Genomic DNA, 23,388 nt, shown 5'->3' with positions numbered 1-23,388 from the left:
ACTTCCACGTACCAGCGTCTGTTCAAAGCGCGCAACACCTTATGCCAAAATAAATCCAGCTCCATTGAATAATTTAATTGATGCTTATTATAGATAGTGCTCGACTTCCCCGGCATTTGCCGGCTGACTAATCCTGACCTGAGGCACTTGGAAGATGCGCATCGGAGTAAGTCTGCGACGGCTGCCTGGTAAATGAGCAACCAGCCTTCTCCGACGCTCTCCTTACAGTACACGTTTGAGAGTGATAGAAAGGCAAGTACAGTGATACCTGAGCTTACGAACGCTTTAGCTTACAAAACGTCTGTGTGTAGCTTACAAACTTTTCATCTAATGAACATTAAATTTGCGAGAATATAATATTGGCATACAAACTAGTTTTCGGGAAACACCCGGAGCACCGCAATGGCTGGCGGACTAGTTTTGGGCGGAAGAACATCAAACCACACGTTTTTCACACCCACTTGCTTTAAGTGCACTCAGTGCAAACGTGGTTTGTTATCGAGTAGATATTTTTGCTTTTTTTAGGACCGAAAAAGACCCCACCACAGGCTAGTGTTAAGCCGAAGAGGACACACACAAAAGAAAATTACGGTCGAACAGAAGAAGATCATTGAGAAACACGAACAAGGTGTGCGTTTGTGTGATTTAGCGTCCCAGTATGCCATTGCTACGTGTGGCTAAGGGTGTTTCTGTGTTGTCTAAGCAACGGTCTGAGGCAATAGAAGAGGTTGAAAAACTTCTCTTGATTTAGATTAATGAAAAGCAGCTAGCAGGGGACAGTGTGTGAGGGTATTATCGCCGAGAAAGCACGGCAACTTCACTCGGATATCATCAAGAGGCAACTACATCAACGACCATCACAAAGGTAAATAAAACGAGTTTATTATACGGTACAGTTTATTTATTTTATTACAATACAATAGCACATTTATTATACAGAAAATAAGGTATACTTTGTGTAGTTTTAAGGCCTTATTTCGTGGAAAATTGTGCTTTATGGGGACGCGGGAACGGATTATTCTCATTTTTAATGGTTTCTTATGTGAAATAAATGCTTGGCAGACAAACTTTTCGCCTTACACACACTTTCTGGGAACCTATTAGGATCATAAAATGAGGTATCACTGTACTAAAATAGCAAGAAGTCGGGGTGGTGGTGTAGGATTTTGTCGATTCTTGTGCTTTGTGATCATGCTAAAATCCGACAGATTTCTTTTTTTTGAAGTGCAGTAAAATCTCGTTATATCGATATTCAAGGGAGTCCGAAAAAATATCGATATAACCGGGACTATCGATATATCCGACCCTGTTTGCATGTAATTTTCTCCGTGCGTGCATAGAAATAGTATCGATATAACCGGGACTATCGATATATCCGATATCGATATAACGAGACTTTACTGTATTTCAAGATATCATGATGATTTTGTCCAAGAGTGTCTTTTAATACTTCTTCATACCATTTTCAATCGAGTGATCATAAAGCTCAAAATGCCTTACAAAATCCATAACGGCTCGCTCGTGATTATAGCTTTCCTGAACCTCCTTCTTCCCTTTTGTTCTTTTCCGAAACAGCGATCCAAAATAGCCGTCTACGAGAAGATGTGGTCGTACATGAAATCAGCCGAACCCTCCGTGTTCGTTAAGACCACACCGGACGGCGTGGCCCGGGTACGAAAGTCAAAGGGCAAGTTCGCCTTTCTCCTGGAGTCCACCATGAACGAGTACATCGAGCAACGGAAGCCCTGCGACACCATGAAAGTGGGCGGGAACCTCGACTCCAAAGGCTACGGAGTGGCGACGCCCAAAGGCTCAGCATTAAGGTGGGTGGAATAATATAACAATATCCTCCATGTTGTTATAGTATTCCACCTACCCTGATGTCCCCTTGTTGTCATTCTCTTCTCATCTTCCCTTTTTGTTTTTAATGGACCCAGAGGTAACGGTGATGTGGTTTTCAATGCACTTACAGTGATACTTCAGTTTACGAACCCCTTGGCTTACGAACTTTTCGGTTTACGAACGTTAAATTTATGAACATTTTACCTTGGCATACCAACTATTTTTCGGGATACACACGAAGCTGCCAATGAGTGATGTGTCGTTCGCGAACGAGCCCATTCTCCTAAAAAAATGGCAGGCGGCTTGTTTTGGTCGTCTATTCCCTGCCCCCAGTCGTCGGTTAAAGCCACGTGATTGGTCAAGAACGCAGCAGTGGGGGGGGGGGTTACACACAGAGAGCGAGTGAAGGCATTCTCCAAAAAAGAAAATGGCTGCCGACATTTTTTTCTTCTCTATTCCCCGCCCCCAGTCTTCAGTTAAAGCCACATGATTGGCCAAGAACGCAGCAGTGAGGGGAGGTGGTTTAAACATTAAAGAGACAGGCAGATGACAGAGAGTGACAAAATGGATTACAACTTTGATAGTTCAAAGGCAGAGTGTAGACTGCAAGGTTAAAATGCCCATCAATCAGGCTCCACAAATAACCCGCACAAGCCATCTGTACACTTGATGAAAAAGCTATCAACCCAGCTTAACAGAACACATTGGTGAGGAACTAGGTAAAATTATCGCGGAGAAAGCACTTACAAGGACTCATTCTACAAGATGGTGAAAGAAGAAGGCTACGTTCCTCATCAAGTGTTTAATGCTGATGAAACCGGCCACTCAATTCCATCAAGCCATCAACGACCATCACAAAGGTCAATAAAACGACTTTATTATACCGTACAGTTTATTTCTTTAATTATAATACCATAGCACATTTATTGTACGTAAAATAATGTATATTTTGTGTAGTTTTAAGGCTTAGAAAATGAGAATGTAGAAAATTATGTTTTATGGGGACCTGGGAACGGATTATTCTCATTTTAATGGTTTCCTATGGGAAATACGTTTTTGGGATACACACTTTTCGCCTTACACACTCTGTCTGGGAACCAAAATGAGTTCATAAGCCAAGGTGTCACTGTATATATTTTTTTTCCTGCCATCATTATCTTTTCAATGATTTTTCGACACTAGCATTGTTGTTGGAAATCAAATCGAAGCAATAGCGTTAACTCTAAGAATCATTCCACATCTCTTTATGTATTCTTCTTGTCCCCCATTCCCAACCCATCTCGCCTTCCGTCCTACCTGACTGTTACATAGTCACTTTTAATTTCACGGTTCAATGTTTTTTTTCAATGTAGCCTTTTTAAAAGCTGTGCCGTCACTTGTGACAAATGTTATTTGCATGATATGTTGCCGTTACTCCGCATCCCGCACACTTGAGTTCTAAACGACGTAACCGTCTTCTTGCCACCTTTCCAAGATTTAACACCGTCTTTACCTGAAGTGAGCCTCTCTTTATCTCTCCGTATTCCTGAAATTCTGAAACCGCAATTTGTCCTTTTCCCAGAACATTCTGCTTAACAGATTCTATGCGTAAGCCCCCCCCCCCCCTCCTCCCTCGCTACGGCGGTAGCCTCTCTACCCTGACCTATCACAGTGCTTGGTACACCCATTACTTTGCATTAGATTTCTCACGGACCTGTGCCTTTTCTTACAAGTTATGTTTTATCGTTTCAAGAAATGCTGTTAACCTGGCAGTTTTAAAACTGAATGAGCAAGGCCTCTTGGACAAATTGAAAAACAAATGGTGGTACGACAAGGGAGAGTGCGGCAGCGGGGGAGGTGACTCCAAGGTCAGCCTCGATGTCACCACAATCGGGTACTGCAGTGCAGAGTAATCGGCAAGGCTGTTACAGCAAGCCAACCAGAACCGAACCAAATGCCTCGCCACGTACAACCAGCTGCTTGCCCATAGGCACGTCACCAAATTGACGGATTGGTCTGACCAGACGGTTTAACACCCCAGCTCAAAACAAAAAGGAGCCCTGCTTAGCAAACGGGACATTTCGTGACAACCAGCGAATAAGAATCAAATTAAGACGTGAAAAATCTGCCCTGCAGTTATGAAAGTTTGGCCGTCTTTATTCATGCTTACACGGCAGCTCGGCTCACATTCGGCCCATCGAGCCTTCTGGAAATGCAATGATAATAATTACATGGGGTCATTTATAAGCGCCTTTCAAAACTCCCAAGGACACTTTACAGTCTCAGGATGAAGTTTTTCTGTGGGTGAACAGCGGCAGCCACACGCACCATCCTTAACTCAACCCAGATGTCAATAGACAGAAAGCTAGCTAGCCAGCTAGTAGATAGCTAATAGATAACCAACAACCCGGAAAAACTCAAATAGAGAGAAAAGCTATCTAGCTAGCTAATAGCCAGTTAATAGATGGATAGCTAGCTAGATAGCAAGCCAGAGAGATAATAGTAATAATACATTTGATTTATAAGCGCCTTTCAAAACTCCCAAGGACACTTTACAGTCACAGCATATAGCTATATAACTAATAGATAGCTAGCTAGATAGCTAGTTAGCTGATACACTGAATGTCACTAATTAAATACACAGAATTGAGTAGCATATTTCCATCTTTACACATAAGAATGACAGATTTAATTGTAAAGTTTTGAAGTACTCTTGAGTTGATTTGAGAGTGTAGCGCATCTAGCAATTAGCGACCTTAGCGCGTGACAGTAAAAGCAGTCACCTGAATTTGATTTATCAACAACCTGTGACACTTTAATCCTCAAATCTTATTCCTGGAGGTTGTAAACATTTCCAGCATGTTTTAAAATCTGAGGCCCTTCGTTAAACTGTACTAGTAGCTGAATGTCAGTGGTACCGATTGGTAAAATGGTTTCATGGAGAGGGGAACAGCGGCGTCTTGAGGGGACTAAGCATTGCACATTGCAACGTGAGAATTATAATTGACATTTCAAAGCTTGTCATTTGTTTTCAATATATCATCTGATAAAAAAAATAATAATAACAATACACACCTACGGTCTAATTCCACTATTGAGCTCATTAATAACCCAACATTGACCCTTTCTTTTTTGTTCACACCCTCCCTTCTTCTTCTGTGGCTAAATGATGAACGATTTTCCCATCATGGAAGCTAATGGTGCAAATATTAAGCCCTCGCTCAACCATGAAATCTAAGTATAACATTACTTAGATGACGTGCAATTGTATAGTGCTATTTTCGTTGCATTACATATGGGACAGCTGTATTACAGTCCTAACATTGCAGGTCACTGTAAAGACAAATGATGCTGTCACCTCTAATGGGATGATATAAGATGGGGTCAGGGAATTGGTTAGACGATATACAATCCAACATCCTGTGTGAAACGCAGCTGTACTATTACACTGTTAATGTTATTTATCATCAATTGGCCCTGACCTGACCACAATTAAGCAGTGAAGCAGCAGTCCATCTGTCTCGAAGGCAGTTTTACAGAGTGCCAGCCTGGACCACGGAAATGATGTCAATGGAAAGTCAATTGAGATTTGTTGCTGAGGAGAACCTACTCAGCCTCGATGTTCCGCTATGTGCTACAGCTTCGTTTAACTCTAAAACAGAATGGAGAGATGAACACCTCGAAGTACAATACTCCATAACACCCATATGACCATTACCGATAAAGGTGAGGTACACCATGAATATAGATCACATAGACAATCAGAAAACCTTTATTCGTCCCACAATGGGGAAATTTGCAAACAATCATTTGCGCTGTCACTAACCCATAGAGACAATCGAGAGTGTTCCATTAAACTGCCATGCAAGTGTTTGAAATCTAGGACACCAGAATACCCGGAGAAAACCCACACAGGTACAGGGAGTACATACAAACTCCACGCAGTAAGCCCAGAGCTGGAATCAAACCCTGCACCACCCCGCATGGCTTCCGATCTCTCTCTCTGTATCTCTCGATCTCTCTATCTCTCTTTCTCTTGTTCTCTGTCTCTCTCGGTCTTTCTCTCTCTCTGACTCTCTCTCTGTCTGTCTTTCACTCTCTTTCTCTCTCTATCTCTCTGTCTGTCTCTGTGTCTTGGTTTGTCTGGCTGTCTCTCTCTGTCTTGGTCAGTATGTCTGTCTCTCTCTCCCTCTCTCTGTCTCTCTGTCTCTGTGTCTTGGGCTGTCTTTCTCTCTCTATTTCTGTCTCTCTCTCTCTCTCTTTATGTCGGTCTCTCTTTCTGTCTTTCTCTCTTTCTCTCTCTATCACACATCTTTCTCTCTGTTTCAGTCACAGTCTGTGTGTCTCTCTGTCTCTCAGTCTGTCTGTGTCTCTTTCTCTGTCTCTCGCTGTGTGTCGTTCTGTCTCTCTCTGCCCCTTGGCGTATGTCTCTCTCTTTCTCTCTCTATCACACTGTTTGTCTCTGTGTTTCAGTCTCTGTGTGTCTCTCTCACACATTCTCTTTCTCTCTGTCTCTCTCTTTCTCTGCCTGACTGTCTCTCTGTCTCTTCCTGTGTGTCTCTCTATGTCTCTTCCTGTGTGTCTCTCACTCTCTCTCTGTCTCTCTCTGTCTGTCTCTCTCTCTCTCTCTCTCTCTCTCTCTCTCTCTCTCTCTCTCTCTCTCTTGCCGTATGTCTCTCTCTCTCTCTCTCTCTCTCTCTCTCTCTCTCTCTCTCTCTCTCTCTCTCTCTCTCTCTCTCTCTCTCTCTCTCTCTCTCTCTCTCTCTCTCTCTCTCACTCCCAAAATCTGGCATACGTTGTGTCAATTAGTTTTCAATTGTTGACATTTTACCCCAAAAAATACCCTCTTTAAGGTCTTTATTTTAATTTCCCAGCTGTCCAAAGGTTAAAATGTAGTTTAGGTTCATGAAAATAAGTGATTCATAGACATCGGTAACGAAGCCTACTACTGTAGTTCTTGTTTACAGACGACAGTATGCTCATGTGTCTTGAACATCAGCTCACAAATGATTTATGGCAATTGACACACCAACCAACAGACATATGTACCATACTGTCCCCCTAAAATGTAATCAAACAGAAGACAGATGGACAGACGGTCATAGACTAGCAAATCATGTCATTATCCGGACACCGGCACATGTTTTTCCATCCAATTAGGGTTAATTGTCAGTTGCAGGACTTCTCTCATTAACAAGTCTCCAGTATTTGTACATTTAATTTAATTATTTCATGCACCACAACAAGTAACATGACAATCACAAAGTTGCTAAATGCTTCTCTGTTTACATGCCACCCTGTTAAGAGTGTCATCATGTCCTGTAAATAATGTCATGTTTTGATCACTCCTCTATGTTGTCATTACGTGCAAATTCTGATGACATTTCACTTTGTCGGTGCTGAGCAGATTGCTACGTGGGAGAGATCCATTGCGACAAATTGACACTAAGCAGTTTTAAGTGGGAGGACTATATAATCAAATATTAACACTGTTCACCATGCACGCATCATATATTTGGAATAATGTGTAAATATTAGACAGTTTGCGTTGAAAAAAATAGGTTGAAATGTTTTTTTTTGTGGCCAAATGCATTTAAAGGACAACCGACGTCTCCAGACAAGTTGTGTCCATAATTTGTAAAACCACTTCAAACGACTTCGACTGAGCGTAATTTACAAAGATCCCACAGCATATTGCAATATCTTATGCTTTAAGACTCGCGCTGAATATTCAGGAAGTCTTGTTTTCGAGTTGACAACGATGCCTGACGTGACGTCATGTCTGGAATGCCCCTGACAGAGAAAGTGACACACAATGCATTTTGGGACTTTGTTTGGTTTGAAAACTTCGTGTTGATGGCGAAATTAGAAGGAAAAACACATAACTAACGCGATGGTGAATCGTTGTGTGTTACACCAAGACCACTATTTGATACTAGTTGACACAAATTCCCAGCAGACAAATTAGCCCATTTCCAACGGAGCTTGGGCGCCATCTTGTGCATTTTCTGGGACGCTACATTGGAGTCCTGATGGCTCGAATTGATACGGAAGGAATCATATTCATAACTGGATGAGTAACAAGAAAGCATCTTCTCCGAATGTGAAGCCATTGTTTTGATTCTCCAGCAATGCAAGACGTCCTGGGGTGATGTCATGAACAAGTGGGACGGGACCTTCTGAAACTTGCCATCCCATTTTCAAGTAGATTTGGGACACTTTAACTAATTTTTATTGGTGTTTTGCATTTGACTAAAAATATCAGCCTGCGTGTTTTGGGTATTTTAGATGCAATAAAACGTTTTTCTGATGTCAGTTAGGAAACAAAAAAATGGTGTCGGTTGTCCTTTAACATGTTATTTTTGCATGGTGGTAGGTAGAGGACCCCCAAAAAACAAGGAGGCAGACAGGAATAGGGTAGACTGGACAAAATGGATTGAACAAAAAGTATAAACAAAACTATGCCGAAAAATAAAAACTCACTCAAACACAAAAAGTCCAGAAAACCACAGCAACCAGAGTAACAAAAAAAAAAAAAAAAACATGACAGAAAAGTAAAGGGAACTAAATGCAAGCAGAGTGACGAGACAATGAAAAACACCTGTACAAGACACTAAAGGTTTTGATTGGTTCAACACAAGGGACACTGTTGACGAGAACAGATGCTGACAAAAAAGGCACATGAGGGAACAACAACAAACATGACCTTAACAGAAACATAACAATACCCGTGATAACATAATCATTAAATCAACGTCACCGGCCACACCGAAAGACAACTAATCTCCACCATCCAAATTTACTGGTTGCTACCGACCAGTAAGTATCCTAGTATAAAAATGATGTTACTCTCTAATATTCCAGCTACCAACATTGAAAGATTTAAATGTAGAAATAGACTTAATTTTTAGATACAGTGATACCTCAGTTTACGAACCCCTTGGCTTACGAACTTTTCGGTTTACAAACGGTAAATTTACAACAATGCATTAACCTTGACCTGAGGTGACTGCCTGACTGTCTGGATGTAATATGTCGGCATTTGTAATACAGCATCAGGCTAAGGGGAAAGGATGAGATGAGACGGCAGCATAAGCCAAATTTAAAAAGCTTGCATGAATCTTCCACACGCAAAAATGGAAATGCTTCAAGTTGATCAGGACAGTGTGCTTTTTTTGCAAAGATGATGGATAGTACGAGGCCTTTGACTTGGAAGGGATGTTTTTACTGCCAATCCCGTGATATGTGCTGACAATTTACATGTGTCAAACGGCACGGAAAGGACATTAGTTTAGAGGACGATTCCACCCCCAAAGACTGCAGTGGAGCTTCAATGGATCTGGGCATTGATTACTGATGACAATAGTGTGTTGTCTCAGTGCTTTATGAAGTCAATTCGTCAATATCAGAGTTGGGAAGAAGGCGCAAGAATATTCTAAGAAGGCTGATTGCACGACAACTGAAGTCTCAACAGGGCTGTTTAAAGGCGAAATCAAAGCGAGTGACGAGTACAGTGATATCTCGGTTTACGAACCCCTTGGCTTACGAACTTTTCGGTTTATGAACGTTACATTGATGAAAATTTTAACTTGGCATACAAACTATTTTTCGGGATGCACACAGAGCTGCCACAATGACTGATGTGTCGTTCGCGAACGAGCCCGATTGGTCAAGAATGCAGCAGTGAGGGGTCGGGGGGGTTACAGACAGAGAGAGAGTGAAGCCATTCTCCAACAAAGAAAATGGCTGCCGACATTTTTTTTGTCCTCCATTCCCCGCCCCCGGTCTTCGGTTAAAGCCACGTGATTGGTCAAGAACGCAGCAGTGACTGGGGGTGGTTTAAACATTAAAGAGACAGGCAGACGACAGAGTGACAAAATGGATAGAAAACTGTGAAATTTGGACTTATTTCAAATTTGATAGTTCAAAGGCAGAGTGCAGACTGCAAGGTTAAAATGCCCATCAATCAGGCTCCACAAATAACCCGCACTGGCCATCAGTTCAATTTGAAATGAAAAGACAAGCAAGGGAACAAGCTATTAATGATGTTTCTAGTGTGTCTGGTTGCATTAGTTGCTGTTGCAATATCACAACTTCCAAGATGTACAACCCAGAGCTCCTTGAGACACTTTATGCAAAAAACTATCCATTCCATCAAGCCATCAACGACCATCATAAAGCTAAATACAACAACTTTATTATATAGTACAGTTTATTTCTTTAATTATAATACCGTAGCACATGTATTATACATAAAATAAGATATATTTTGTGTAGTTTTAAGGCTTAGAAATTTAGAAAGTCGAAAATTATGTTTCATGGGGACCTAGGAACAGATTTTTTTTCTCAGTTTAATGGTTTCCTATAGGAAATTAATTTTTGCGAGACACACTTTTCGCCTAACATACTCTCTGGGAACCAATTAAGTTCGTGAGCCAAGGTACAGTGAGACCTCAACTTACGAACTTAATTGGTTCCCAGAGTGTGGAAGGCGAAAAGTGTGTATCTCAAAAAAAAAAAATTCCCATAGGAAACCATTAAAATAGGAATAATCCGTTCCCGGGTTTCCATAAAATATACTTTTCAACTAAATAAGCCTTAAAACTACACACAACATACCTTATTCTATGTATAATAAATGTGCTATTGCATTGTAATGAAAGAAATACACTGAATTGTATCATAAAGTCACTTTATTTACATTTGTGATGGTCATTTATGGCTTGATGGAATGGCGTTGGAGGTCGAAGGTCAAAGAGAATTGCTGTTTGGAAAGAGAGGCGCATTACATGAGGGCTGTAATTAAAGGAATAAACTGTGCTGTAAAATAAAGTTTTATTTACCTTTTTGATGGTCGTTGATGGCTTATGGAAGGAGAGTCACCTTCCATAAGGACTGTTGGTAACTTAACCTCTGGTGCTGTTCGGTCGTGTGCTTCCACCGAAGATCACTCCGCCAGCCGTGGTGGGTGTGTATTATGAAAATAGTGCTTATTATAAGGTTTAATTTTCATAAATTTGACGTTTGTAAGACGAAAAGTTTGTAAGTTAAGGTGTTTGTAAGTTGAGGTCTCACTGTATCACTGTACTGATTTTGTGAAAAGGCATCTCCCCCACACACACATACACACTCAGCAAGTGCTACTCAAAACAAGGCTAGATAGCTAGCTAGCTAGATAAATAGATTGTTAGCTAGATGGATAGGTTGCTAGCTAGTTATATAGATTGCTAGCTAGCTAGATAGCTTTTTTTGGTTCTTACTGAGAGCATCTCCAGGAGCTATCATGTCATCATCGTTTTTTTTTTCCCCATTACTCTAACATGCAATCTGTGTTTGTTCGCCACGTTATGTAGTTGTTGTTTTTTCACAAGTCATTTGAGAGGTCCGATTAAGTGTAGCTCGGAGTCCTCACCTTTACACATTGTGCATTACTTGCATCATGCTTATGACTTGCGGTTTTAGCGTTCACCCTCCTCGCTTACTTCTTAGCCTTCAGCATAACACAATGTTGCAGCTGAGATTGACTTTCAGACATGGAGCATGTTATAGGGTAATTGCATTGTTAATCAATGTCCCCCACAAGCCAAAACGATGCTCGGGTCATCATAAACTGTCTCCGAGGCATATACCGTGGCGTAATCTTCTCTCTGTGCATTATGCATTGCTTGTGTACTCCCCTTAGGGTCATTTTTTCCGACAGGGAGTAGTTATGTCACTACTTGATCGAGATATCCTTTTTTTTTTCTTCCTTTTAATTTTCTTTGTCATTGTTTTTATATTTGACATATTGTTTAGCATATAGGAAATTTGACTGCGCTATACAGACAGGCACATGTAGACTTCTTTTAGAGATGAAATGCAGTTGACGAAGGGCATGTTTACCGCAAAGCAAGTCCAGTTTTGTGGTCTTTAAACTTATTTTTTTTTTGCTTTGAAAACCATGTTGTGGCAGACACATCAAAAGAATTAGGTAAAATATGTATGTTGGGGGTTGGGAGCGATGATCATCCTCCTGATGCCGAACAAACTGAAGTCATAGCATGGCACGCCAGCTTGACAGTGCAGAGGTTGTGAGTTCAAGACTCGGTCCGACCTCCCTGTGTGGAGTATGCATGTTCTCCCCGGGTCCGCGTGGGTTTAATCCGGGTCCTCCGGTTTCCTCCCACATTCCAAAAACAGGCATGGCAGGCTGATTCGAACACTGTAAATTGGATAGCTAATAAATAGCCATCTAGTCAGCTAGACAGCTTATAGCCAGCCAGCTAGACAGCTAATAGCTATCTAGCTAGCTAATGGAAGGGATATCTTTCAGATCTTCAATATACTCTTTTGTCCAGGTGGCTTCAATTGGCTTTGAAACTTAAAATTTACACGACACAAACATTCCAACTCAGAAGATTTAAGTACTAGTGTGTCTGTTCAAAACAAACCATTCCCGTGTTTGTTCAGGCAAAGCTCCTCTTTGAACTGATGTTGATTTCTGGTCAGAGACTCTCAAACTGCCCCCCAAATTACCCCAAGTAGAGACGAGCAGATCGTACTATAAGTACCTGCTCGTCGCCACGGTAACAGCGTCTGCCGATTACTCAAAGCGATATGGGTAGGACCTGGCTCTGTAGGTAAGGGTTTATTTCTGAAGGTGTTAGGTAGAATGCCTTCTCTCTGTCATGTTGCCGTGGCCAGGAAACCTGCTTTATCGCTTTGTAAAAAAAAAAAATATGTAAGTAGTAAACAAGTTGAATAACATAAAATAACATGATATAATGTTATTTATGTTATTTCCCTACGTGAAGAACTCCTGTAAACCTTGCAGTATTGAAACTCAGTGAACAAGGCATCTTAGACAAGCTGAAAAACAAATGGTGGTACGATAAGGGTGAATGTGGAACCAAGGACTCTGGAAGTAAGGTCAGTCGCTGCTGGTCTTTTTGTACTGATTCCAAATTGCATTTTAACGTACTGTTCATACGCAAGACAAACCCTCGGTCACGTTTATGTTAATCTGCTGCACATAATTTCTCTTTCTTTGAACCTACCACTAACTGTAATCCGGTTTGTGGCTTGACCAGGTACTCCTTCCCCATATTTTTTTTGCCACAGAACGATTTTTTTTAACACCACATGAACCTGTTTTTAAAAATCTGTAATGATAATGATAATCCAATGGGGAAATAACCACGGAGTGCCAAACCTATTTGAACCGAACGAATCACAGCAGTTGATGACAAATGCCACTTTCGCCCCATTCTCACTTCATGACACTTGGACCGTTATGCTGCTATTTCTATTTACCCAACTGCTAATGAAAATTTGATTGATTTGCGTTATTACTACTTTGCAAACCAGCTGTGTCTATTAGATTTGTTGGCCTCCTGCAAAGCCTAACCAAATGGTGACTTCGGCTCGCAGTTGAACTGAGACTCGGTTGGCATCCGCAAGAAGTCAGGGAATGTAATATACTCAACATTTAACCGTCTTGAGGTTGGGCTTTAAGATCCTGAGGGAGTAACCCGATCCCTCCGCACTCAAGGGGTTAAACAGCAAATAGTAAAACTCGAACAAACAAATTTTTCAACGCCAAAGTTGGGTAGGTAAGCAGCAGCAAAATGGTTGTATTTGATCATCTTCTCTGACTGTACTGTATGACAATGTTGCCAGAAGAGTTATACGTACATGTCGCTAAGGAGACAGGGATGGTTAAAGCCGTCGACCTAAGCAACGCTGACCGGCTTCCCAACGTAGTCAAGAGCAGATCTAGACGAAACGATTTTTAAAAAATAAATAAAAATTCAATTGTCAGCTTCTTTCTTCTTTAAGGGAATGTCAGAAGTTCATAACTCTGAGGATAATCAGTTAAAGCCAAATAGACTTTTTTCCAGGTTTGTGGCTGGTAGCTGTTAGTATGACAGATCCATAAACGGGGGAAAATGTTTCTTCAGCCGTCATCTGTACTTCTTTAAAGGTGTCGGATGCTCCGCTCCTCATCCGAAGAGCTTTGTCAGCGTACTAAAGTTGTGCTGGTAACTTTCCACTGGCAGAGGTGGCAGTGCCAGATCCCTACTCTTAGAGCTGTGACCTATCGGACCAGAGGGTCTGGCGCCGTCACCTCTGTCCAGTAGGCATCTATATCGGGACTGAGTTACCAGCACAACTTTAGTTCGCTGACGAAGCTCTTCGGAAGAGGAGCGAAACACCCGACACCTTCAAAGAAGTACAGATGAGCCTACAGACATAAACAGTTTGGCTAGTTTGACGAGATCAGATTGACGAATCAGGATTATGTTTTTTTTGTTGTTGTTGTTGTTCTGTTGCACTTGCACCACTTGGAACTGTTTAACTTTGTTGTTAACTTTCCCGCAGGACAAGACAAGCGCTCTCAGCCTAAGCAATGTGGCTGGAGTCTTCTATATTCTGGTTGGAGGGCTTGGGCTAGCCATGATGGTGGCCCTGATTGAGTTTTGTTATAAGTCACGGCAAGAAACCAAACGGCTGAAATTAGCCAAGAGTGCTCATAATTTTAAGCCAACTCCTCCAACCACCACCCAGAACTTTGCCACATACAGAGAAGGCTACAATGTATACGGAACGGAGAGTGTGAAGATTTAGAGGTGAGTGCCTTCTCTATTGCGTCCACTAAGCACTGAGGGTGTTGCATCATTTAGCTTCCCTCTGCGTCTGCTGGACTAAATTATTGAAACGCATACGGTTTTGTGTTGCCGCAGGTTCAGATGTCATGTCGAAAGAATTCAAACACAGAAGATCACTTAGATATAAAAAAAAAAAAAAAAACTATGGCTCTTGGTTATTCCTTGTCAACTTTTTTTCTTGGTTTTGTTTTGACTCATTTTTGAGTCTTGCTGATGAATGAAATGCGAAATCAATGAACGCATATATTTCTTAACTGATGAACTCATTCACTGCCATTCATGAATTTATTCGGAAATTGAAAATATGACGTAGAGCGCCATTCCTGAATTTATTCGGATTTATTTGCTGGGGTGCCAATAAAGCGCTGCCCAAACCTCTGGCAATTTTTTTCATTCCACAAGGGGGCAGCATTTCGCCCTCCATTTGTTCCAGCTTCAGCTGTTGTTAATGCGCTATATAATATAATAATTTCATTTCAAAACTCTCAAGATCACCTTACAGTCACAGGATATGTTTTTCTGTGGGTGAGCAGCGGCAGCCACAAGCGCCAGCGTTCACTCAACCCAGAAGTAACTCAAATAGAAGAATAAGACAAATAGATAGAAAGCTAGCTAGCAAGCCAATAGATAGCTAATAGCTAGCCAGCCATTTCAAGCTCATATAACTCCACACCCATAAAATTTAGGAATTAACTATTGAATGTTTATGTAGCCCTAAAAGTCAATATTCTGTGGGTCCTGCAATTTGAGTGAAAATTACAAAAACCATTGCACTGGAGCAGGCATATTTTTTGCATGTCTGGCAGTGAATGAGTTGAAAAGCAGAACTGTTTTTTGGTTTTCATTTCCTTATGCAGACATATTTTGGCTCATCATACATGATTGGTCTATAGTAAAATCAACTGCTGCAAAACAGGACGGCACATATACAATTTTGTTACTTTATGTCTTATTGTGCCGGTCCCAAGCCCGGATAAATACAGAGGGTTGTGTCAGGAAGGGCATCCGATGTAAAAGCTTGGCCAAAACTAACATGCGGATCAAACCTCTAAAGATGGAGGACACTGATTTTACTGATTGCACTTATTGTTAAATTATATTGACTTTTTTTGCAGTGAATGAGTTAAAAATTATTATTACTATTATTATTATTATTATTATTATTATTATTATTATTGTTAATAATAATAATACATTTAATTTACAAGCGCCTTTCTGAACACCCACCCTTATTATTATTATTATTATTATTATTATTATTATTATTGTTATTATTATTATTATTATTATTGTTGTTAATAATAATAATACATTTAATTTACAAGCGCCTTTCTGAACACCCACCCTTATTATTATTATTATTATTATTATTATTATTATTATTATTATTCTTGTCAATTCCACAACATCTCAGTCCCACCTCAGCTCTTCAACATTCAACCACACTATCAAAGGAAATTGCATTCTCTCGTTGCATATCAGAAAACACATTGACGGCAGTGCATGTGCGATCCAGATGGAGCAAACACTATTTATTTTCACATATGATTTTTAAGGTTTCTATTTGCGGCTTGTAATCCTTCTGTGTGCTCTTTTCCGTCGAGTGACATGATAATTATTAATTAAGCAGATTGACTGCGACAAGATTCACAAGAAACAGCTCCCGTTGAGCCTCTTTGGATAGCACAGTGCCGTTCTCCTTATGAAACCACTACGAGACGTACAGTCGTTAGTCCGTTGCACTGTAAAATATTCCGTTTCAATTATAAATGTCACTCTTCTCTGGGTTATTTACGCACTTTGTCCAGTCATACGCATATGTGCACCAGCATATATATTTTGGATTGCTCACAATGAACCATCAAGAGCCTACTTGAGCTCTTACTGTGATTGCTGATTTTCGGTCTTGAAATTATTGTTGATATCATCAAAAATTGAGAGCCGGAAGCTAACGTGCAATAAAACCCATTGAGATACAACTGATAATTGGATAAGCAGCAGCTCTTCACTGATTTTTTTTTAATTGTAACTGCAAACAGTGCCAAATTCACCTAAAAATCCCATATCTTCTAATAATAATAATACATTTCATTTCTAAGCGCCTTTCGAAACTCTCAAGGTCACTTTACAGTCACAGGATCAGTTTTTCTGTGGGTGAGCAGCGGCAGCCACACGCGCCAGCGTTCACACAACCCGGAAGTAACTCAAATAGATGGAAAGCTAGCTAGCTAGCTAGCTAGCTAGCTAGCCAATAGATAGCTAATAGATAGCCAGCTAGATAGCCAGCCAGCTAGACAACCATATAGCTAATAGATAGCTAGCTAGATTGCTGGCCAGGGAGCGAGATAGCAAATACAGTAAAGTCTCGTTATATCAATATTCAAGGGAGTCCGAAAAAATATCGATATAACCGGGACTATCGATATATCCGATATCGATATAACGAGACTTTACTGTAAATAGCAAATAGCTAGCTATTTTAATTAGAATTTGTTCATGTAAGATTTGTATCTCTCGAAGATAAAAAATGAGTGCTCACAAGACATTTAAGTCATTTTGTTTGCACCGGTGACTATTATTAGAATGGCAGGGAAAAAAAATCGTTGTCACCGCCCTACCCGCTCTCAAGGACTTGCACACTGCACGAGGGTGCGGGAAATCCGACTGGACCCTCCGCACCCTGCCCACCACCTTTTCCAGCGACTCCACTTCGGCAGGCGCTACTGATCCATGCGCACTAAATCCAACAGACATTTAAACAGCTTCTTCCCCAGTCGCCGTTAACTCTCTAAACAGTAACCTAAATAAAACTAAATAGTGCCTCTTTGCAATTTTTTTTATGATGATACTAGTGCAGTTCTACATACAGGTAACATCCGATTTACGACCTGTGTGAGTTACGACCATCCATACTTACATCCATGACCGCCAGACCTTTTTTTTCTTTATAATTCTACAGCTACCACCGCTACAGACCGCAACGCGACAGAGACAGAGGTCCAGAGGAATAATCAAAAATAAAGAATACCAAAAACGACGAGTGGAGGGGGTTGGGGGGGGGCAATGGGAAACCCGACAATGGCGAGAAGCAACTCAGCAGAAACGGAACGATAATAATAAAAATAATAATAATTATACAGTAAAGTCTCGTTATATCGATATTCAAGGGAGTCCGAAAAAATATCGATATAACCGGGACTATCGATATATCCGACCCTGTTTGCATGTAATTTTCTCCGTGCGTGCATAGAAATAGTATCGATATAGCAGGGACTATCAATATATCCGATATCGATATAACGAGACTTTACTGTAATAAAAATAATAATACATTTCATTCATAAGCGCCTTTCAAAACGGGGCGGGGGGGAGCTCAGACGAAGATATAGAAAGTCCAGAGTAATACAAAGTACAAGTTGACAGCGTCCCATTTTCGTACCCACTCTCCTGAAGAAGGAAGTGGTGGAGGGGTGAGGCGTGGCCCCACCCCCAGCTGTCAATACGAACGTGACAATCGGGGGGAGGGGGATGGGTGTCCACCGATGCCGAGGCGGAGCGGGTGGGATCGCCACTGTCAACATTTTGGTGTATAATAGTATTCAATAGAAAACGTTGCTTAAAAACAACAGATTGACATCGTATACTATCCTGTCGTATAGGAAATGCCAGTGTGTCGTCATTTGTTATGTTCAGGTGATCCTCGCGTCAGCCATTTTGAATGCTTTTCGATTTACGACCGTTTTAGCGGAACGGAACCCGGTCGTATCTCGGATGTTACCTTTACTTGGCAATAAAGATGATTCTGATTCTGATTCTCACGCACATATGATGTCTCTTTGTATTTACTCTGACAATAATACTAAGTAATTTTCTTCCACGTTTGCGTCCCACTTTTGTATCCCGATACAGGTCTAGCAAACGTGCCCCTACAAATGTGATTAAATATCTCTGAAAAAAGGACAAGGATGACGAGAATGGAGCCAAATCGTTTTTGGTGCCAGGTTTCTGATATGATCATCTACAATGACAACACGACTGGACTGGTGATGGGAAGAGCGGATTCCCCTTCCTCTCAGTGCCTTATGGAAAGTCCAATCAATGCAACGCATTCTCAAATAGATGGCTTTTTTGCTTGAAACTCACACAAAAGAGAAGACTTGAAAACCAGGTCATATACAGTGATACCTCATCTTACGAACTTAATTGTTTCCCGGAAAGTGTGTGTAAGGTGAAAAGTTCGTCTGCCAAACATTTATTTCCCATAAGAAACCATTAAAAACGAGAATAATCCGTTCCCAGGTCCCCATAAAAAATACTTTTATACTAAATAAGCCTTAAAACTACACAAAATATACCTTATTCTATGTATAATAAATGTGCTATTGTATTGTAATTAAAGAAATAAACTGTACCGTATAATAAAGTCGTTTTATTTACCATTGTGATGGTAGTTGATGGCTTGAATGGAGTGGGAGGAGGAGGGAGGGAGTTACTGTTTGGAAGGAGAGTCACCTTCCATAAGGACTGTTCCCTGCTAGCTGTTTTTCATTCATCCAAATCAACAAAAGTTTTTCAACCTCTTCTATTGCCTGAAACCGTTGCTTAGACCAGTGATTTTCAACCACTGTGCCGCGGCACACTAGTGTGCCATGAGAAACGATCCAATGCCCCTTTTTGAAATTTAAAATGTTATAAATATTTCATTTTCTGCCAATATTATGTCATTGTCCTGTGTGCTGAAAAGACTGGGAGGGTAATTTAATATTCATCCATATGACAACACGTCACTGATTGCCTCTTTCCTGCGAGATGGTTCGTGGAATGACGCAAAAAAATTCCAATGTAAAAAAAAACGTGCCCTGGTTCAAAAAACGTTGAAAAACACTGTTGCTTAGACAACACAGAAACACCCTTAGCCACACGTAGCGATGGCCGACTTAGCATACTGGTATTAGGACGCTAAGTCACACAAACGCACACCTCGTTCGTGCTTTTCGATGATCTCCTTCTTCTGCTCGACCGTAATTTTAACACTAGCGCGTGGTGGGGGCTTTTCCGGTCCCATAATAGCAAAAGTACTCATCTCAATATCAAACCACGTCTGCACTCAAACAGAGGAGGTGTGGAAAACTAGTCCGCCATCCACCGTGGCGCTGTTTGACCTTGTGATTTAATAATAATACATTTAATTTCTAAGCGCCTTTCAAAACTGTCAAGGACACTTTACAGCAGGCGTGTCGAAGTCATTTTTTGCCGCGGGCCACATTGTAGTTATGGTTTCCTCTTGAGGGCCGTTATGAATTTGGGGAACCCATTAGAATGTTTAAGTCCCTTCAAATATTACATATAGAGCACACAGCAAATTAATGAATAACTCATTTTCAAATCTGAAGTCAAGAATAATGACTTTTATTGTGGTTGACATCCAAAAATATGAATTTTGGCTCAGATTTTAGCTATCATCATGGAATTTAACAAGTTCGATTTGCTTTCGCGGGCCGAAAAAAATGATGTGGTGGGCCGGATTTGGCCCGCGGGCCTTGACTTTGACACCCGTGCTTTACAGTCACAGGATTTTTTTGTGCAGGTGAGCAGCGGAAGCCGTTTGGTGTTTATGCGCCGAAAACTGGTCTGCCAGCCAACGTGGCGCTGTGTGGTTTGGTTCGTCCACCGAAAACTAATTCGTATGCCAATATTATATTCTCGCGAATTTAATGTTCGTAAGGCGAAAAGTTCGTCAGCTAAAACATTCGTAAGCTGAGGTATCACTGTAGATATACAGTTGAGTACATGTACAATACTGTACATGTAACGTGAGTGAATTAAAGCCATCATTTTGCAACCACTAAGCACATTTTAAAGTGCCAAAAGATGAATCTTAGATGGCGGTGGGGAATAATTGGTTTCTTGTAAAAGCAAATTACACCTCATTCTCCGCTGCCGGGTTCTCAATGGTTATATATCTCAATGTATATTCAAATTTGTTCTTTCTATCGTGTCAGTGCACCCCCCTGGACACTGATTATGGTACAATTTGCTTTTGTACTAACCCCCCACCCCCACACACCCTCCTGAGACCCCTAACCCCTTCCTCTATTCATGGATTCATCTTCCTCAAATGCCATTTGAAACAGTTCATAGTGTGTTGTTTGTACTCTTGGTGCTGCAGACACACACCAGACAATCGGGTCATGATGTGTAACTTCCAATACTGCCAACTCTTGTGTGTGTGTGCGCGCGTGCGTAGTTATAGACGCTCCCCACCTTACGAACGAGATACATTCCGAGCGGTCGTTCAAAAGGGGAATTTGGTCGTAAGTTGCTTCAGCGCTATAGTTTGTATGGAATGTTTGTTAAAGTCAAACATTGAACTGGGAAGTATAAAACACTGACGCTCTAACAGTCGTCAAATAAATTCACACTTACTGTAGTACGACGACATATATCATTGGTTCTTCAGAAAGCCGTGACCGAAGCCGCCGCCATTACTTGTTGTCCTCCTGGAACGTCAACTTGGAAGAGGGGTTTCCTTCCCGCCCACATACTGTCCATAGCCAATCGTAACTGAGCTCGGCACCTCCTCGAGGAGTCAACTGGTATTCCCGCCCACATACTCTTCACAGCCAATCGTAAGCGAGCTCAGCACCTCCTCGGAGGGACTACTGGTATTCCCGCCCATATACTCTACGCAGCCAATCGTAAACGAGATCGGCGGATCGGCGTCTGAAGTTATCGGGAACACTTCACCATAGCTGGGCGCTGATTGGTCAGCCTTGGTGTCCGTCGCGTAAACATCCAGCCATTGAAACCTCCACTGTCTGCATGTGTGCGTGACGCACAGTACGCAGCCAATCGCAAGCGAGCTTGGCCGGAAAATGGCGCGCAATACAAAATCCAACTTACAGCATCTCTTTCCAAACATTTTTCGACTTACAGTACCCTCAAAAACGTTCGTATGTATCGTTTTCGTAAGTTGTGTGAGCGTTTGTATATGTGTAGAAAGGTTGCTCGCCCCCCGGAAATCCTCAACCTTATGTGTAACGAAAGTAGAACCAATAGAATAAAAGGGAAATCAACCATAGACGAACTGGTGACTTCAAACTGTACGATGTGGACTATACTCGTTTTTTTATTTTATTTTATTTTTCATTTTTGTACACATAAGAAGATTTGAAAAACGAGCTGTGCTTTTCATTTCAATTACCTTTCAAAAGCATTACATTGTTTGGTGATTTCACATTGTAAAATTTCAAAATAAACGTTTATTTTAAAAGAAATAAAGAGTGATGATAAAAGGGTTGCACCAGGGCGGTTCTGCAAGGTTAACACATGTCCATATTGCTGTAACGATTACTTTCCCAAAAAGGCTGTGATTCCATACAATTTTTTAGGATGATAGTATTTTTTTCATGTAAAAAAAATAGCATAATGTGAAGAAAACAGATGAAATGTGTTTGGATGAACATGAACTGTGAATATTACATGATGAAAGATTGGTTGTTTTTTTTCTAGAAGAAAATGCATGTGATGCTTGATGAGCCCTACAAAATAAAGCCTACCTTAGAATAGAAATTCAATGTATTTATTTATTTTTCTTTTTTGGGGGGCGGTCGGGTGGGTTTGCGGGGGTGTCGTTAACGCAGTTTTCACCTTTTTCTTTTTTTTGCAAGGCTCACCTTTCTAGGAGACCACCGGGCATTGTAGTGGGTATAAAAGAGGCAAGAAATGCATGCATAATTTACTCAACCTCATTAGTGAGGCGCTGTACAGAGAATTTTAATACATTTTGTAAATAAAATGTACAGAAAGTTTTTAGTGTGTTTGTGTCTGTGTCATTCAGCAGTATGTCTACATCAGAGTGAAATCAGCCATTGTGCTTTGCAAACTTAAATTCGCTTTTTTTTGCCTTTGGGTGTTACACTTAATTCATTCATTGCCATTCACGAATTTATTCGGAAATTGAAAATACAGTGATACCTCAGTTCACGAACTTCATTGGTTCCCAGAAAGTGAGTATAAGGCAAAAAGTTTGTCTTACAAACATTTATTTCCCATAAGAAACCATTAAAATTGAGAATGATTCGTTCCCAGGTCCCCATAAAACATAATTTTCTACTAAATAAGCCTTAAAACTACCCAAAATATTCCATATTTTATGTATGATAAATACATTGTAATACATAAATACAAGTGCTATTGTATTGTAATTAAAGAAATAAACTGTACTGTTTATACAGTCGTTTTATTTACCTTTGTGATGGTCGTTGATGGCTTGATGGAATGGAGTGGGGGGAGGAGGGAGGGAGTTACTGTTTGGAAGGAGAGTCACCTTCCATAAGGACTGTCTCATGCTAGCTGATTTTCATTCATCCAAATCAACAGAAGATTTTCAATCTCTTCTACTGCCTGAGACCATTGCTTAGACAACACAGAAACACCCTTAGCCACACATAGCAAAGGTCGACTTAGCATACTGGTACCGGGACGCTAAGTCACACAAATGCACACCTCGTTGGTGTTTTTAGATGATTTCCTTCTTCTGCTCGAGCGTAATTTCCTTTTTAGGCTTAACACGAGCTTGTGGTGAGGTGTTTTTTGGTCCAGTAATAAAAAAGTACTCCACTCGATGACAAACCACGTCTGCACTCAAACAGGTGGAAAACTAGTCCGCCAGCCACCTGTGTGGTTTGGTTCGTCCGCCGAAAATTAGTTTGTATGCCAAGATTATATTCTCGTAAATTTAATGTTTGTAAAGCGAAAAGATCGTTAGCCAAAGCGTTCTGTAAGTCGAGGTATCACTGTATGACGTAGAGCGCCATTCCCGAATTTCTTCAGGTTTTGTTTTTTCATGTTGACGTGCACGTCAACTTTTCTCTGTAGACTGTGTAAGCTCTCAGGTGTTGCTGTTTTTATGAAAATA

The 23,388-nt window shown here is 40.9% G+C and overlaps 1 protein-coding gene across 3 annotated transcripts in view; it reads left to right on the top strand.

The window, feature by feature from the left end:
* LOC148901099 (glutamate receptor 3-like) overlaps nt 1-22,353 on the top strand; it is a 205,863-nt gene extending 183,510 nt beyond the window's left edge. The window contains exons 17-20 of one of the 3 annotated variants that reach the window (XR_016118217.1): nt 1,576-1,823; nt 3,575-3,689; nt 12,615-12,729; nt 14,182-14,320. Coding sequence is in view for 2 of the 3 variants with exons in the window: in XM_089019967.1 (XP_088876093.1) it covers nt 1,576-1,823; nt 3,575-3,689; nt 14,182-14,427 (609 nt within the window). In the remaining variant the exon portion in view is untranslated. Of the gene's footprint in view, nt 1-1,575; nt 1,824-3,574; nt 3,690-12,614; nt 12,790-14,181; nt 14,430-18,377 lie in introns of those variants that run through there. The other 2 variants (XM_089019967.1, XM_089019977.1) reach the window with 2 other exon arrangements.
* The last annotated feature ends 1,035 nt before the right edge of the window (nt 22,354-23,388 follow it).

This window comes from Hippocampus bargibanti, linkage group LG02 (genome assembly GCF_051943395.1).
Source record: "Hippocampus bargibanti isolate YZ-2025 linkage group LG02, ASM5194339v1, whole genome shotgun sequence".
Lineage (NCBI taxonomy): Eukaryota > Metazoa > Chordata > Actinopteri > Syngnathiformes > Syngnathidae > Hippocampus > Hippocampus bargibanti.
The sequence above is the reverse complement of the archived record's forward strand: the minus strand, read 5'-3'. Positions and strand labels throughout refer to the sequence as shown.